The following is a 17136-nucleotide window of genomic DNA, read 5'->3' on the forward strand; positions in this document are numbered from 1 at the left end:
TGGCCTCTTTCCTGAAATTACCTACACGTTCAGCCCTTGTCAGCCACAAATTTGTGCTCCAGCCTTCGACACCAAAGTGAGACTTAGCACTAGCAGTTTATAGCACCCCAGCTCAGTGTAGAGCTGGCAGCATTGTGGACTGGCCTGAGATGCATGTCGCGACCGCATGGGACAGAGGCAGGGGCAACACAGTGCAGAGGATGATTGAAAAGCATCAAAGGGGTGGGAAGGTAGCTCAGTGCTACACTCACCTAGTATGTGCAAGGCCTCAAGACTGAGCCCCCAGGAAAGGAGAAAAAGAAAATGAGAGAGTGATTCCAGGAGACAGTGGACCGGAGCAGATAACCTTGTAAGAGCAGGAAGGAAGTGCCAGCTCATTACAGTTGAGACTCATAGGTATTTGTGCCCAGAGGACCAGAATATTAGAAATTAAACATATACATCAGGGTTTGATATTTGTCTCTGGCTAATGTGTTTAAGAGAGGAAAAAGCTTGTTAATTAGAAAGAGGTAAGAAGACAGCTTACGTGAAAATATCTCCTAGGCCCCTGCGTAGATGAAGTGCTGTGACCCACTGATTCTCCGGTAGTAGGTGTGTTTTGGATGACCCACAGCTTTATGGCTTGGCGTGGTTCCAGTTATATGATAGATGATGAGCCTGTGCAATTAAAACAGACCAGTGGTTTATCGATGGATGGACTGTTCCTTTGGGAATGCCACCTGTGCCATCTGGGCACTCTCCCTCAGGTTTCATGTCATCAGCTGTATTAACAGCAGTGTCACCCACACTGGATTCAGTTACTGTCCTCCATCTTTCCCTTTCTTCTCATTAACCTCCGACTGGCATCTGTGATGGAGTTGTGAGAAGCAGTGGAATGGTATTGAGGAATAGCGTGCAGTGTTAGAGATTATTTGGAATTAGTTCACTCGCCATTGATTTCTTAAAAAGCCTTTGACTGTTTTTGTTTTTGTTCTTTTAAGCTCCAGGGATTTTTTAACCCAGTGTGTGGAAGGAGTACAGAACTATTCTCCATGCACCCAGTGCTCTTGCTTCCCCTCAGAGTTCTTATGTAGTTTCCTGCCCTGAGTCTGTCTGTTCTAAGAGATTGTCCCACCTCTGCCCAGATGTCGCCTTCCCCATCAGCAACAGGAAAGTAATGATTTATTTGCCAGTGCCAGCGGCTTGTGGAGCCACAGCCAGACTGTGACACACCAGTGCAGCGCTCCTACCTTCATGGGAAGGTGGAGCAGCCCACTTAGGGCTCGCGGGCTGAGCGCACATGGGTGAGTGCATGGCGCGTGGGCAGGAAGCTTGTGCTTGGCCGGCATGGACGGGTGTTGCTGAAGGGCCTGTGCTTGCTGACCTTGCACCATCTCAGCAGAGCAGAAAAAGACCTGAGCCTCTCTAACTGTGTCCAGTTGCCATGGCTAATTGGGCTGGGGAGATGGCTCAGTGATATAAGTGCTTCCCTGACAAGCACAAGGGCCTGAGTTCAATCCCCAGTTCCACCAAAAAAAAAAAAAAAGCTAATTCATGAGCTACATATGCTCCCCCAGGGCCGTTTTCTTCATTTTTGCCCTGATGGCCTTTGTGATTTGATTACCGAACAGGCCTCTTCTTTTTAGTCTGCCATTCCTTGCAATCAGCAGAGGTCTTACAGTTTACATTACTAATGCCTATCCTGCTGTGTCCCCTCTAAGGCCACCAGGAGTAGTAGGCCTGCCCCAGGGGAGGTAGACGTGCTTCACTTTCCCCGTGAAGCTCCCTCTGGGACCCTGGACCACTCTGCTCCTCAAGAGTGGGTCCTGCACAGGCCACGAGTGGAAAAACCAGAGACGCATCCCAGAAACACTAACCATGGCCTTTGCCGGTGTTCCTGTACTTTGCCAAGTCTTTGTTCATTTGCAACATCCAGCCTATCTCCTAGAGATAATTCCTGTACTGTGTTTTTAATGTAGCTACATTAAAAGTATATTTGGAGGCTGGGGAGATGGCTCAGTGGAATAAGTTCTTCCCTGACAAGTGCAAGGGCCTGAGTTCAATCCCCTGTTCCGCCAGAAAAAAAGTATATTTGAGACAATGTCTTGTTTAGCTAGGCATGATTGCATTCAGCTTTTTCCTTCACGATGTGGTCGTGCAGGACCAACGGTGTAGGCCTGGGCACTGAGTACCCTTACTTATCTGTGAGGACTGTACTAGGCTTGGATTTCTTTCTTAACGAAATATCCTTATTCTACCTTTTTACATTCCTAAGTAGATAAACCCCATTGCTGGTCAACTTCAGTGTTGGAATTGTCTCAGAATAGCACTGGCTTCCCCAGGCTGTGTAGAGTGCTGAAGCTCCTGGGAGTTGGAGCTCCTGAACAGGATGGAGTCTGGGTGATTCATCCGTGGGTCACATGGCCCTCACGCTGCAGAGAACATCACATGATAGAGCTGAGGGTGCTGTGTAGAATACTTGAAGCCATCTCGAAAATGGGTGGTCTTGTCCTTACTTGGTCAAAGAGGAAGGCGAGGCCCAGAATGTCTGTGAGACTTGCCAAGGGTGAGAAATTTGAATCTGATCCTGGGCTGTGTGGGACCAAAGCCCAGTCCCTTTACGTAGTGTTGTTCTCTCCCCCCCCCCCCCCAGGGTGCTGGTCAGAGCAGGGAAGAAGATTCATATCCCCCTAACCCTTCTGCTTGTGTCCTTGCATTTAAAGGAGACTGGGGCAGGGAAGCAAGGAAGGGCATATGTTTTTTCTGGAGCACACGTCTATCTAGGCAGGGACCTATGGCCTCCCAGGGCCAGCTACCTCGTGCCTTTTGCTCTTAGCTCCTGGGTGGAAAGAGACTAAGGTCCTAGTGTGCCCTTTGCGAACACCCAGATGAGGCTCGGAGCTGCCCTGCAGGGCGGGCTGCCCGGGAGCCATGGGAACGCTTACCAGGCTCTCCATCTCCACTCCTTTATGATGCTGGGCCCACATCAGAATTAAAGGAAGCGCTGTGGACAATTATAAAATGCTAAATATAGCTTGATACATTTAAAAATGAACAATGGTAAAAGCCTTGAAAATTTTTTCTTTGATGTGAATGGAGTCTTTGGCATTTGGAAATACAATGAGATGAATTAATTGCTACTCATTAAGCGGCAAGTCAGAAGAAGTATGAATGTGCCTTCTCTCCCCCACAGTAGCTGCTGCCTGGCCAGAATAGCCCTCTTTTGTATTTACTCCTGCCTTCTCTAATCATAAGCAAATGAGAGATCATGGCTAGAAAAAATTCAAGTGCCCTCCGTCCTTTCTCCAGAGCCATCATATAGTTCAGTGATGTTTATCCGTTCAAGGGCTATGGCTAATAATTGCAGAGATCATGTGAATTCAGATAGTGCAAGATTAGAAATAACATCTGCAAAATTACTTCTTAAGGGGATATTTTGTGTTTTATTTTTCTCTGAAAAAGTAATCTTCAAGCCAATTGCCATCTTTCCAACCTTGCGTCATAGTTTTATATTGCTGTAGTAAGTATATTTTGGGGGAAAACATGAAAAGCATCAAGAGTTTTTGAATTCATGGTCTTTGTATTTTTCCTGATATATTGGTAGACATCTAATGAGTAAATTAAATTGGACTCTAACTTCTAGAATGATGACCCATGAATAAACTGGGTTATGTTGATTTTTGTGTGCTGTTCATTGACATCCTGTATATGGAAGCTATAATGTGTTATATATTTGTAAGCATGTGACTTTTATATGTTACCTTTGTCATTTGTCTGTGTTTCATGCCTAACGAGTATGCAATGATTGATTTCACAGAATAATTGAAAGCGAGGGAAGCAGTGGGGGAGAAAGGAGGATAAGGTCCTTGTGATATCCGGAGTCTGATCCTTAAGATATTCCAGAATTCTGAAAGCACCCTGTTCCTGCCGTGTATCTTTGCGGTGCTACTGTCATACACAGACATTTTCCAGACATCGTGTCTGTTTTCAGTCATAAAGAGAAGGCAGTCAGCAGAACGGAGTTGTAGTAGCATCCTTGCCTACTTCATGAAATATGAAAGCCTGTTTACTTAGTAACGATAGCAATTTGAAAGGCTCCGGGCGGAGGAGTTTGTGCCTGACACAGCCTGCTGGACCGCGGCAGTGGGGCTGCTGCTGGTATGGTGTGCCACAAATTGGATTGTGAGGAAGGCAGAGCAGGTAATAAGCCAGGCAGTGCAAGTCAGGCGCTGTGTCTGCGCACGTTTGTTCTTAGCACCCGCCCACGTCCCCAACCACAGTCTCAGGACTCACGGTTCCTCCTCCACACTCATGTTCCTTATTGCAGGTCAAGGGCTTAAGTTAAGGTCCAGTCAGGAGGGAGAGACTTGCCCTCTATCTCTGCCCCCCTGCCACTTCGTTCTCTAAAACATTCAGTCTTTTCCGGCTTCATTCTAATTTTAGATACAGCAGTTTAAAGTCGGTGAGAAGGAGGCAGTGTGAACTTGTCCACGCTTTCTTCTCAAGCACGTTTTTCTTCCGCTGCTCATATGTCTGTGTACCTACCTCCCTCTTTTTCTCCTGTAATATAAGACATTGTAGAGCATAACTCAATATTGACTTAATAGCAGTTTTTCAAGATAAAACAACATACTCATCCTTTGTAAATTTCATCCACTCAGACATGCTGGTGTACCTTAAAATTAAACTGGTGTGCAGAGATGCGCTTAGGATCAGTCCCCTCCCCTTCAGCATGGGGTAAGAGGAAAGAATGGAGTAGAATGTGTGAGAGGCCAGGATATTAGGCCAGAGTGAAACAGAGCAGCAATTTACTCCAGTCTGACACTTAGAGTTCTAATTTTTCCAAACCCAGGTATGTGTCTCGGGGCTGAAAGTGACAGTTGAGAGATCTAGCCATTGAAATCTCTTAACTCTGCATTCTTTCTAGCTCCCATTTCAGGGTAAGTGGGTCTGTGGATAGGCTCTCAGTTCTGATTTCCAGGTGGACCTGGAGGTGCTTATGATCTCCCTTCAAGGTTGCTTTAGATTTTAAACAATACCCTCCCCAAAATTAATCTTCTTAATGTTCCCATGTATATCATAGCTGAAGGGCCACACTATAAAATTGAGTAGAGTGGTTCTACTACAAAAGGTGCGAAATCATTGGTATAGACGTTTTAGTCCATTTGCAGAAAATTGCCTATACTCAGATAGGTAGGTCAAGTGCAGAAAGAGCCACTACTTGAGATAAAATTTTCTTTCCACACTTGGCTTTGTCTTTTATCAGGACAGGCGTCTAAGAGCTGCCCACACTTTTAACATCCTGCTGTCTTCCCACTAGTAATTTTCTTGGCTGTGTATTAAGGCACGTTTGCTTTATAATGGACCTCACCCTCATAGCTACAAATACCTTTCACACCAGAAGGACATTAGAGAATAAGCTGTGCCTCCTTATTTGGCAGATGAAAGAAATTAGGGGGTGGTAAAGTCGCCTGCCCACAGTGCGGGGATCACAGCGCGTGGCCGTCAGCCTGGGCAGGTTGGCGCCCAGGCCTCTTGCCCCCATGGCAGGTGTGCCTGTTGCAGTCAGGCACAGTCAGCACCCTAGAGGCATGGATCTCCCCTTACACTTTTCGTGCATTCTTGTTTTCATTTAGGTACCTAATTGAATGCTGGGTAATAAGGGTCAAACATTAAACAGAAGAAAGAGATCGTGTTCTGAGACTGACATAGAGAACCAGAGCTCCTTTTCTCTTCCCACGTTGGCTGATGTCTCTTTTCCAAACAGAAATGTCAAGCTTTTATGAAATTTTGAGGAACTTTTCAATAAGCTTGGCAAAGAGCCACATTCCAGGCAACACTTAACAGAAAATGGGTGATGGAAGTGCAGGGGACTGTCCGTTTGGAGCTGCACTTTGTACTCTCGGCTTGCCCCACCCTTTGTGCCCAGCAGGCCTGTACCTGGGCAAGCAGAATCACCTGTTGTCAGCATTGCATAACCTAGAGGTGCAGGGCTGCAAGCAGCCCCACCATGTTCTGGAACAGACCCATGCCCATGAGTTCTTTTGTAGCTGTTCAGAATTCACACCACCAGGCCTTCCAGGTCTCCTAGGCCGCCTAGCCCAGCCCCAAAGGAGTCGCAGGGCTGGTGGAGGGAGGCGCCTGTGGTCACACCTATGTCATTACCTCAGTTTTTAGAATTGTTTTGAGCAGCTTTATAACCTCTTATAAGGGGTTAAGTGGCTTCAGGGCTCGAGTCCAGTGAGACTAGTCCAAAGAGAAGCCAAGTTGGCATTGAGGTCGAGGTAGTCGTGAGCTCGGGGTAGAGGTGTGACAGCTGTGTTTTCTGTCCGTAGATGACCCTCTGGGGGGTGGGCCAGGCAGGGGCTGGGAAACCCCAGGACCATCTCCAGGTGCACTGGCTGGCACGCCCACCTGTGCTCATGGGGCTCAGTTCAGCTCAGGGGATGTCCCACTCCCATTGATTTACTGTCAGATCCTGTCTACTGAAAGATTTTATTTTTATATTTAATGTTACCTGAAGAAGCTGGCTTCAGATTAGAACATTTAACAGGGTAGAAAACGGAGCCTCACCTGGGAAAATGTCATACAATAAAAAGGAGACAACAGCACCGAGTTACCTGAGGCCATTCCCACTGGGACCAGGATCAGAGATCCCAGTGTCCCTCAGCTCCAGCATGTCAGACGGTCACAGTGTCCTTGGGTGCCAACAGAGAGCTGTACTCGGGGCTCATTCATTTTTCAGTTATGAGCCATAGAACTGTACAGAATAACAATTTATGCAGGTCTTGAGTCCACTCTGCTCCTCCCTTTTTTCCTCCCCAGTGCGTGCGTGCGTGTGTGTGTGTGCGTGCGTGTGTCAGGGGGGCTATAAAGCTTCTTGAGAAATTCACAGGGTGGTTCTGACAAGTGACGGGGAAGCGCGGTGCCCCTGCCTCCGAGTAGAACCCCGTGTCTTTCTCTGAAGCCCCACACCGTCTACAGGCCAAGGTTGTTTCTCATTCCTCCTGGCCTTGCCTTTGGCGCCTCAGTGTGTTTATGTCTCACCTTGGTTGGCTCAGTAAGCGAGGTTGCTGCCCCTCAGCTGGTGTCCAGTGTCTGAGCCTGCAGCTGCCTTTCACTGTCCCCTACTGTGAGTTCTGATGACGGCAGCCGCGGAGGCCCTGTGTTATTGGGACTTCAGCATTTTTTTCTTCCCATGATGGTGCTCCCTCAGTCCTGGGGCAGCATCTGGCCGGGCGGGGGGGGGGGAGGCAGTTTTTAACTGTGGCTGTTACTGGGTGACATTGATAGTTGGCTTTCTAAATACCACGTAGGGCACACATTCCTAAAATGTTGAAGAAGGAAGATTAAGACTTACTCCATTTTATTGTACCCAAGTATTGTGTTTGTGTACATATATATGTATTTTTTTAACTGAAGAAGAAAAGTAATCCTTTTTTATTCAATCTTTTTAATAATTGTTTATTATTGCATCCAGGTAACAAGCATGGTAAGTATTTTCATTCAACTGAGAATTCTATATTTTAGCTGTGCTTGGCAGACTTTTTTGGCTAGCTTTGTGTTACTAGTCTTGGCTTTTCTAGAGAAGGCCCATTTAGTGAAAGGAGAGACTACCCCTGCACTGTGCCCTGCGCCCTTGGCTCTTGCTAAGAGGCCTCAGCCCTAGACCACGGTGGGGCCGCGTGGGGAGAACGCATGCGCCTGCTGGCATGCTGCTTGGCCCACCCCCTACCCGCCACTTCTGAGCCACCCTGCCCGGTGTCTGCCGGGGCTGGGCCCCCAGCACTCCAGGGACTACAGCCTCGTGCCAGCCGGAGCGCACACTGAGCTCCACACACTATCCGCAGTCCACAAACGTGTCTCCCCTGCTATAAGCATGGCCTCATCCAGCCCATTCCCCTAGTGTGCTAAGTAATTGGGTAAATCTTTGGGAAGCTGAAAAAATAAATTCATTGTCACCTCTTCAGAGGCTTCCCTATTCTGTTGGAAAATGGAATAAGATTTAAAAAAAATCCTCGCCGCTGGGTGTTCTTAGCAAACGTGCAGCGTTTCGGTAGGTTGAGTGTGTTTTAGCCTCTGGCCGTGTTTATTTATCCACGCATGTTTGCTTTTTTGGCCTCTTTTGTGGTTCTGTATTTTAGTCCATGTGCTTGTGGCTGTGGCTGTTTAATCTGCCTGGTAGCCATGCATTCTCCATTAAGTCAGTGTCACTGTCACCTTCAAGGATCAGACTGCAAAGGATAAGGCCCTCCAGCACATGGCCGCCATGTCATCAGCCCAGATTGTCTCGGCCACTGCCATCCACAACAAGCTGGGGCTGCCTGGAATCCCACGCCCCACTTTCCCAGGGGCTCCGGGGGTAAGTAGAAAGCAGACCCAGGAATGAGGATGGCTGAGTGGGGTGTGGCTGTGGCTGCCAGCCAGCACCAAGCCTGGCACTTCCATCAGTTGGGTCAGGGGTAGGAAAGGTTAGAAAAGAAACAGAAGAGAGAGAGGAAGAGGGAGAAGTCCTCAGTCCATGAAGGCAGAAATTAAGTATCACTTCTCTGGTTAGCTTTTAGATTGTAGGCTCTTCTCTCTCAAACTTTTCTTTTTCCTGGCCCCTAATCTCTGTTCCAGCATCCCCGGGTCATTTTATGGCACATAGCCCCTAAAGAGAGAAAGCATTCTGTTAGTGTTTTCACTTAGTCATTTCACTTGGAGCTACGAAGCATTGTCCTGTAGTCTTTCATCCTCACTGCCATCTTAGATGCCTTTTACTGTTGTGGCCGTTTTACAGATGAGAGAACTGAGGTTGCTTAGGAGCAAAATGACAGCTTGGGCAGTGTGGCCAAAGGCTGACATAGAGCGCTGTCAGGATTTAGCTGTAGGTCTGCGTGACTGAAAGCAGCCATTCCCCTGTGGGCAGTCTCTGGCGGGAAACAGCAGATACCAGAGGACTCAGAGGCACTCACAGAAAAGAGGGGGCTATGTTGCCTCTCTGAGCTCCTCCCCTTCTTGTTCTGGGCTGTGTCCACTGTTCCCCTGGGCCTTGGGCGCGCCAAGCCAGTGGAGCAGAATATTCTTCAGAGAGCACTTAAGAATGAAGGGAGAGGGTTGAGGAGATAGCTTAGTGGTGTAAGCACCTGCCTGGCAAGTGCTAGGTCATGAGTTCAATCCCCAGTACCACAAGAAAGAAAGAGAGGGAGGGAGGGAAGGAGGGGGGAGGAGAGAGAGACAGAGAGGAGAGAAGAGGAAGAGAGGCACACTCTCAGAGGAAGCAGCACTCCAAGCACCCATTCTTTGTTAGGTGAAATGAGAGCTAAATATGAGCCACCTGGCTTCCTGCCTGGCAAGGATTTTCAGGGCAGATGGGCTAAGAGAGCCCTCGGTTGCTAGGCCAGGGGTAGGTTGTGATTTTGTGCAGTGTGTGGTGACCACATCACTGATTAAGGAGGATGCTACTGCACCTGGTAAGAAATGGCAGCCTGCTGTCTTTCAACAGGGGTTGTAGTGTGTACACATCCTCAACTGTGCTTAAGATACTTTTGCTTTTACCTTCTAGTTCTGGCCTGGAATGATACAAACAGGGCAGCCAGGATCCTCACAAGAGTAAGTCTGAGGCTCGTGACAGCCTATCCTGGGGGAAAATCCTCCCTGCACCAAACTTTCAGGGCTTAGGGGACAAAGGAGGGTTAAACAGATTCCTGCAGCAGCCTTCTCAGATCCAGCAAAAGTGTGAATACCTCACTCCCCCCTTTGCTGCTGATGGTCATCCTGCTGGAAAGAGGAAGTCGATCCCTTTTGCTCTGTGGCTTGGGCGGGCAGAGCCTGCAGTCTTCCTCACCTGACAGGGCAGCAGAGGGAATCCTGTGGAGCTTTCCTTTCTGCCTTTCCTTCAGGTGGAGCTGGCTAATAAAATATCTGCAGATGCTTTGGGGCAAGGACAACTGGCTCAGGCCACCAAAAGAAGGAGCAGTTCAAGAATAAAAGCAGAAAGGAATCCCTATTAAAAGAATCTGAACTAAATGCCCCAGAGCCGGAGAGGCTCAAGCATGTTCTAGACCTTGCATACACATGGTATCTGCCGACTCTTCACCATGAAAATCAGGCTGCTCTTTGTCCACCTTGACCTGCTCCTGGCCTGAGGTGTGGTGGTTTGACCCCAGAAGCCTGCTGGTCTCTGTTAGTTGGAGGGAGCGACCACCTCTGTCCACAGAGCCCTGCCTGGGATGTGCGTCCCCCTGTAGGCAGGGAACAGTGCAATGCAGGGTCCTCAGTGCAAGGCCAGGCAGGCCTGGACATGTGTGCCCGTGACTTATGACTCTTATCTCCTGTTCGTCCCTAGTGTCAAGCCCTTCGTGCAGCAGGCCTACCCCATCCAGCCTGCAGTCACAGCCCCCATTCCAGGTGAGTCTTCTTCGCTTTCTTGTGGGGCTGGAGGAGGTGCATGGTGCCATCTTTGCCATAGCCACATGTCTCCTCACACTTGGGAACCGTAGCTACCACTTTCACCTCTGTTCTCCTGAGGGGTGGCAGGGGCCTGGCACTCAAGAGGGGGTGTCCTCCTGGAGGTGTCCCCTACCCGAGGCCTAAGCCCCATACTCATCTCGCAAGTGCTCTTCAGAAACATTTGCAGGGAAACAGGAAGGCGGGTCATTTCCACTGGGTGCAGTGGTCACAGTGGTCACACTCAGGAGGGGAAGCTGCGGTTCCTTCCTCATCATAAACTGGCTGAATTAGGCAATATGAGTCGAGAGCCCAAATGTGGTTGTACTCTCACTTTCCTAGAGGCCCCTTCCTAGGGCCTTTTCTGCAAAGCAGGGCTTATGTGGAAGCCAAAATAAAAATTAAGAGTTGGGAGGACCCACCTGTCTCCTGCCTCCCCGGGCCACCCCATCCCCACCCCCAGCACCTGTTCCACGCATCTATAGTCTCTCAGTTGATCTGCTCAGAGTGCAGCACAAAAGTCATTGCTGTCCCCTCTAGAGGCCTCAAGTGAAAAACACCCTCATAGGTTACTCCGTGCTCCAAGGTCTGGAGCTCCCAAGAGAATACTGGGTAGTTTGGTGCCCACAGTCTTAAGGTGGATGAGCATCAGAAGTGCCTGCCATGCCTGGTCTCACAGGTGTTGGGAAGCTTCTCTCTGGCTCTTGAGCCATTCTTGGCTTGGCCCTTAACTGGGGCTCTTTGTTGGGCGTTAAATGACCCCCGCACCACGCCCTTAAATCTTGGACACAGTTGGCTTCACAAGGAGCTTGTGTACTACACCTGTCCACCTGGTGCCTGTCGCACGGAGCCTCGGCTAGATGTTACCACTGCCTGGTTGAGTTCTCCTTGGATCTGCTGGGGGCTCTTTGGTCTTCCCTTTGAGGTCATCCATTGTAAACAAAACCCCTCCCCCCAGTACTGGGCCAAGTCTGGGGACAACAAATGCCAGTTTTGAAGGTGACATTGGTTTTTCAGGGTTTGAGCCTACATCAGCCCCGGCTCCCTCCGTCCCTGCCTGGCAGGGCCGCTCTATTGGCACAACCAAGCTTCGCCTGGTGGAGTTCTCAGCTTTTCTCGAGCAGCAGCGAGACCCAGACTCGGTGAGTGTGCCCAGAGGTGTGTGCTCCTTCAGGCTCTGCTTCCTGCTCTGTTCACCCTCTCACACCCATCTTCCATCGTGGCCCTGCCCTGGTGCCTGACAGAAGCCCTGTGTAAAAGCAGCCCTTTACTCCCTAGAAGGAAGGGTGTCTGTGGACTCCCCAGCCCCACCCCACCACCCGGCTGTACGGTCATTGCTGCCCACCACGCACTCCAAGGGTGCTGACACCGGGGAGGGCCTTGAGCTTCACTTGCCTGGCAGGTGTGAGGCCTCAGGCTCCGTCCCCAGCACTGCAGGGACAAGTGAACAGCAGGTAACGCTGAGTAAGCCCTGCTCTGTGGCTGGTGCTGAGAAGCAGCTTCCCGTATGTGACCCCATGTTGTCTTCACGGAGAGTCTATGGGAGGAGGAGGTGAGGACACGGAGGCCGTGTGATTTGCCCAGAGTCGCACACTTAAATCTATGGATTAAAGATTCAGACTCACATCTTTAAACCTCTAAAGTCAAAACAGGGAGCTATTACTCTATTCCGCTTTTCCAAATCTGTGTTTTTCTCAAAATAGCAAGTTGTTACCTTAAGAGAAGTATCAAGGTGGTACTTGAACAGCTTACCGTAGAACGTAGCGCACCTCCATGTCATAAGCTCCAGTGCCGTTGTCATCTGGGCTGTGTTTGTCGTTTTCCTCCTCCCCCACCCCATCTTGCGATTTGCTGTCCCGGTGTTCCCTGTGCATCTGTGGTCCTCCCTTCCTCCCACCCGCAAGCCCCGTACCCTTTCTGCACGCCCACTTATTGGCTGTGTGTGTGAGCCTTGCATCTGTGTGTGGGTGAGCCTCAAGGAAGATGCACGGAGTCATGCGCGTGTCTTTGGGATCCTCACCAGCTTCTTTCTGCCTTCATCCCTCCCCATTGGCTGTCAGGAGCAGGCGTCGCGTACATGCTCACAGGCTGTGGGAAATAACCTAGATAGGGAGCAAGTAGAGGTGACCTCTGCGGGGCTGTTGTGCTCGGGCTCTGTGGGCAGCCTCCCGTGGCCGTGGGGAGGAGAGGCCTGGCCAGGGGGCTTGGCCGCCATCGCTGCCGAGGAGACAGAGCACCCTCATGGGGCTCACTGACCTCCATGCCTTGAGGTGTGAAATCTGGGAAAGTAGGAGCTGCTTCTAAGTCAGGGGTGAAGGAAGGCAACGTGTGCATAGCGCGTTGGACCATCAGGGCAGTAGAGGAGCGTGAAGTTGTGGAGCCCGAGGTGCTTCGGCCTGCTCCAGAGCTGGCTGCTCTACCAGCGAGTGAACCTGTTAGGACCCATACTGCAGGAGCATTGCAGGACCCACTAGAGCCTGCAAGTCTGCGTGCTTCTGCTCTTTCTGAGATGTGCTCAGGACTCTTGGGTGGAGGCTGCAAGTCCTGCTCGTAGCGCCCTGCGGCTGCAGAGTGCTTTAGTGCCAGTTACACCACGGTGCCCTCTGCATTGTGAAGGAGGTCCTGCTCTCCTCACTTTACAGATGCGGTAAGCAGAGGAGCCAGGGGTCTCCGTCTCCCTCCTTTCCATTTTTTCCTTTTATTTTCCCTTTTCTTTTTCCTTACTCCTTCCTTATTTGCTGGGACTGGACTCAGGGCTTTAATGCGCACTGGGGTAGCACTGAGCCACACCCCCGTCCCAAGTCTTTGTTTCATTTTACTCTCTTCACTGCTTCTAAACACTGCGCTCCAACTTCTGCGGGCTCTCACACTGCCCGTTCTGTCTCCTGTGCAAGTGAACTTGTCCTCCGAATGTGGCCACTTTACAGGGTCATATCTTCGCAGTGCAAGGAAAGGAACCCCCCATTACTTTTTTTGTTTCCCTGATTTAAAAGTTAAGACTGTTGTGTCACCATCTGCAGTAGTTTCCTTCTCCTTTTTGCTATGCATTCCCTTATGCATCCATCAGAAGCCAGAATGCTGCTCTTCCGCTGTCCCTATTTTTTGCTGGGCTTCACTTTTAGTCAGTAGCAGATTCGTTCGGCCCATTCTGTATTCACTGAAGTGTTTGCACGCACTGGCCACAGGGGAGAGAGCAGGCCTGCTGTTCCCTGACAGAGTGTGGCCTCCAGAAAGCGGGAGACAGGTGTTAGCGGAAGTCACTGTGAGGCATGTGGCCAGTTGGAAGGAGGGGCCTGGAGTGCCTGGAACGTGGGGACAGCAACCAGGACAGGCTTGCGGGAGGAGGGAAGGGACGGGGAAGGACCCTGCATAGCCCGTGAGCAGTAAGTGAAATCGGCGGCTCCTCAGCCAAGGCAGAGCCTACCGGTGCCCCAGGAGACCCAGCAATACCGTCTCTCGTGTGCTCAGGATGACACCTGTGAGAGCTGAATGATCTGGCCGATTTGCGTCCCACTATGGAAACCGAAGCTGGGCTCTGTCCATAGACCCAGCACTCGAGTTAAAGGTCCTTACATGGAAGTCAGCACCCCTGAGCCCTTTGAGGAAAGAAGGTTCTATTTTCGGATCTCTCATTTGGGATCTGAGCAGCACAGGAACCTTCTGAACACTATTGTGTGCCAGCCACAGCTTCAGATGTCAGCGACTCAGCAGCAGGCAGACCAGATCCTCCTTCTGTAACTCCCACTTTTGGAGAAGACCAAACAGCCACAGAGCTAGGAAGACATATACACAAATGCAGCATGTAGTCGAGCACATGCGCAACTGTACCCCATACGTATATGCAGAGGTCCCTGCTTGCATAGGTACCCAGGTCCCTTATGTGAAAGGAGCAGGAACAATTACTGTTCTTTTCTCCTGCGTACACTGAATCATCTCTGAGGTGTGAGAGAAAAACAAAGTGAATGTGTGAATTTTTAAAAAAACGTCCTCAGTAAAAGAGACACTGCCATTAACCTCCCTCAACATACTCCCCCTCGCCTCAGATAAGCTCATCCCATGGTTCTCGCCACTTTCCGAAGCAGTTCTAAGTCTTCTCTCTTGAGTCTCTTCAGCTGCATCATCGTGGTTTCCATGCTGTTCTGTGTCAGTTCAAAGTGTTTACGGATCATTCTGACTTTGAGAAAGAGCCAGAAGTTGCCAGGTGCCTTATGGACAGACTGTGCTGCCCTTCCCTGCTTCATTCTTAACCATACCTGTGAAGACACTTGCGTGAGAGGACTGCTAGCGAAGAGTGTTTTGAAGGGAATTAATTGCAGTGTATCTTTTACTGTAATAAATTTTGATTTAGATATTCACCATATATTTTAATCAGACCTCTTCTATGACTTACAATACCATATGTATATATATACATATATATATGCATGTATGCTGTGTATGTAGTTACTGTACTACTGTTTAGAGAATTAAGACAAAAGTCTGCATGTGTAATGCAGAGGAAACCAGGGTGGTGGTATTTTTGAGCCACAGTTGGTTAAATGAAAGCCATAGAATCCATGGATAGAATCACTACCGCTCTACCAAAGGGTGCTGTGAGGGGCTGTGGAATATGTTAATATTTCTGACTTGTATTATAGTGATTAATTATATCAGATATTGTCATCCAGTGCTGCCTGTTAAGTTACATTACTAAAACTCAGTCTCGATTTTTTATATTGCTTCTAAAGTTCTTATGTTGGGCTGGGAAGATAGCTCAGTGATCTAAGTGCCTGCCTGGCAAGCACAAGGACCTGGGTTTGATCCCCGGTCCCACATACCATGCCACCCCAAAACCGAGAGTGGTGACGCACACCTGTAATCCCGGCACTGGAGAGGCTGAGACAGGAGGATCACTACAAGACTGAGCTGCATAGGAGTCCCTGTGCCAAGTAAATAGATAAGAGATTTTTTAAAAGAAGTTCCTGTGTTATGAACCCTTGTACAAAAGAATACATAGCGGATTGGGAATACGATATATGTTTCAGTTTAGTACCCATGTGAGAATGAGAACCTGAAGGGTGAATCCTGTGCTACAGGGGAGCAGTTGTGGTTGACCAATTGAAAGGAGAGAAAATTAGCAGAATTATTTAAAGCACCTGACAGAGTCTCAAGCCCCAGTGTCTCATCACATAATGTGATCCTTACTGAACAGACCCCCCAGTGCTGTCACAGTAAAGGTGTGGCAGGGCTTCAGGCCCAAGCTCATGCTGAAAAATTTGAGACACATGGGTGACATGTGTTTTTTTAATTGTTGTTTTTATTTATTTGGTGACTTCTTGGATATTAATCTTACTATTATTTTTCTTCAGTAATGGATAAGTTAAAGCTCCCTAAAATATTCATGGGGTATATTTAAACACATTTGGCTATACTGTGGTTAAAATTTAACATTAAACATAAAAGACATTGATTTAATAAAGAAGTTAACAGAATAAGCAATAATTAAAGGACCGTAAACAAATTAGACTTGGCATTTGCATTCTCTGAACCTTGGCCCCACACAGACAAGCACCTACTTTCTACCCGTGTTCTCCATCGCAGCATAGGCTGATTGCAATCGTGGAGTGCTATGATATTTTTAGTACAAGAACCGAAGAGCAGGACAAGCACAAACAAACAAAGTGGCCAGGTGCAATGCTAGTTTCCTCCGTGACTGCTTTCATCCTTCCCTCCGCGGGGCTGAGGCCAGCGGTTGCATTGCTCGCTACAAGAGGCTTTGAGAGGCTTCGGACTCACACTGGTGGCCCAGCCAGCTTCGAACGCCCTGACCCTTTTCCAAGAGAAGAGGAACCCTGATTGCACACCCGAGTGCCTCCTGCGCCTCTGGGGCTGTGTCCCTAGTAGACCCAGCATTTCTTGGAGCTCACTCCGCCGTTCACTGTTGCCATCGCTGAACATTTCACATTCTTGTTTTTATCCCTGTCTGACTTCATTTATTTATTTTGAAGTTTTTCTTAGAACATGTTTGCTTCCCTAATGGTTATTTTCATCATGGAGAGTTGGTATGGGTGCATAACACGGCTTCAATCTTTCTTCACTCCCTTTCCCTTCTCTTCCCATGTCAGGGCTTCACAGTTCTGCAACTTGCAGCAGGAGTTATGCTAGTGTTAGTAGTTTTGGGAGGACTAGTGCTTTTTACCCATTTTCTGTGTGCCAACCCCTTGCATTGTCTTGGGTAATTGTTATGGGGGCCCATAGTTTGCCCAGCATGAGATGCCCAGCTGACACTGGAAATGGGATTCAGATCCGGGCAGCCGACTGCACATCCTGAGATTTGACCCAAAGCCCAATGGTCTGTTTGAATCTGAGCAGCCTGTTGCCCACCCAAGGTTGTGAGGGGCAGAAGAAGGCTCAAGGGGCTAAGCGCCCCCTGCTGGCCCAGTGTGCTGGGTGCACCAGGTGCTCCAGGTGGCAACACTGCTGTGAGCTGGTGGTATTTCTTTTCTGAAGGGAACCTGTCCCTCTGTTACCTTTGGCTCCACTCGAAAGCTAAGAGAAAAACAACAGAGGTTGAAGAAAGGAAGGCAGACTCAAAAACACAGACTCTTTTAGAAGTGGGGGGCTGGGGAGATGGCTCAGTAGACCTGAGTTCAATACCTGGTTCTGGAAAAAAAAAAGAAGTGGTTAGCGATGGTTGAAAATACACTCTACATGATTTCACTGTTGCATATCAAAGGACTCCAAGTG

The 17136-nt window shown here is 49.1% G+C and overlaps 1 protein-coding gene across 7 annotated transcripts in view; it reads left to right on the forward strand.

Annotated features, from left to right (window-relative positions):
* The window catches only part of Tead1 (TEA domain transcription factor 1), a 165355-nt gene that overhangs the window by 98066 nt on the left and 50153 nt on the right, over nt 1-17136 (forward strand). For 4 of the 7 annotated variants that reach the window (XM_004634883.2, XM_023719381.1, XM_004634884.2 and 1 more), the window contains 5 exons: nt 7460-7471; nt 8207-8341; nt 9527-9573; nt 10310-10371; nt 11428-11552. In XM_004634883.2, coding sequence (XP_004634940.1) covers nt 7460-7471; nt 8207-8341; nt 9527-9573; nt 10310-10371; nt 11428-11552 — 381 coding nt within the window. The remainder of the gene's footprint in view (nt 1-7459; nt 7472-8206; nt 8342-9526; nt 9574-10309; nt 10372-11427; nt 11553-17136) is intronic. The other 3 variants (XM_004634885.2, XM_023719380.1, XM_023719382.1) reach the window with 1 other exon arrangement.

The sequence above is a fragment of the Octodon degus genome, unplaced genomic scaffold (genome assembly GCF_000260255.1).
Source record: "Octodon degus isolate 3935 unplaced genomic scaffold, OctDeg1.0 scaffold00067, whole genome shotgun sequence".
Lineage (NCBI taxonomy): Eukaryota > Metazoa > Chordata > Mammalia > Rodentia > Octodontidae > Octodon > Octodon degus.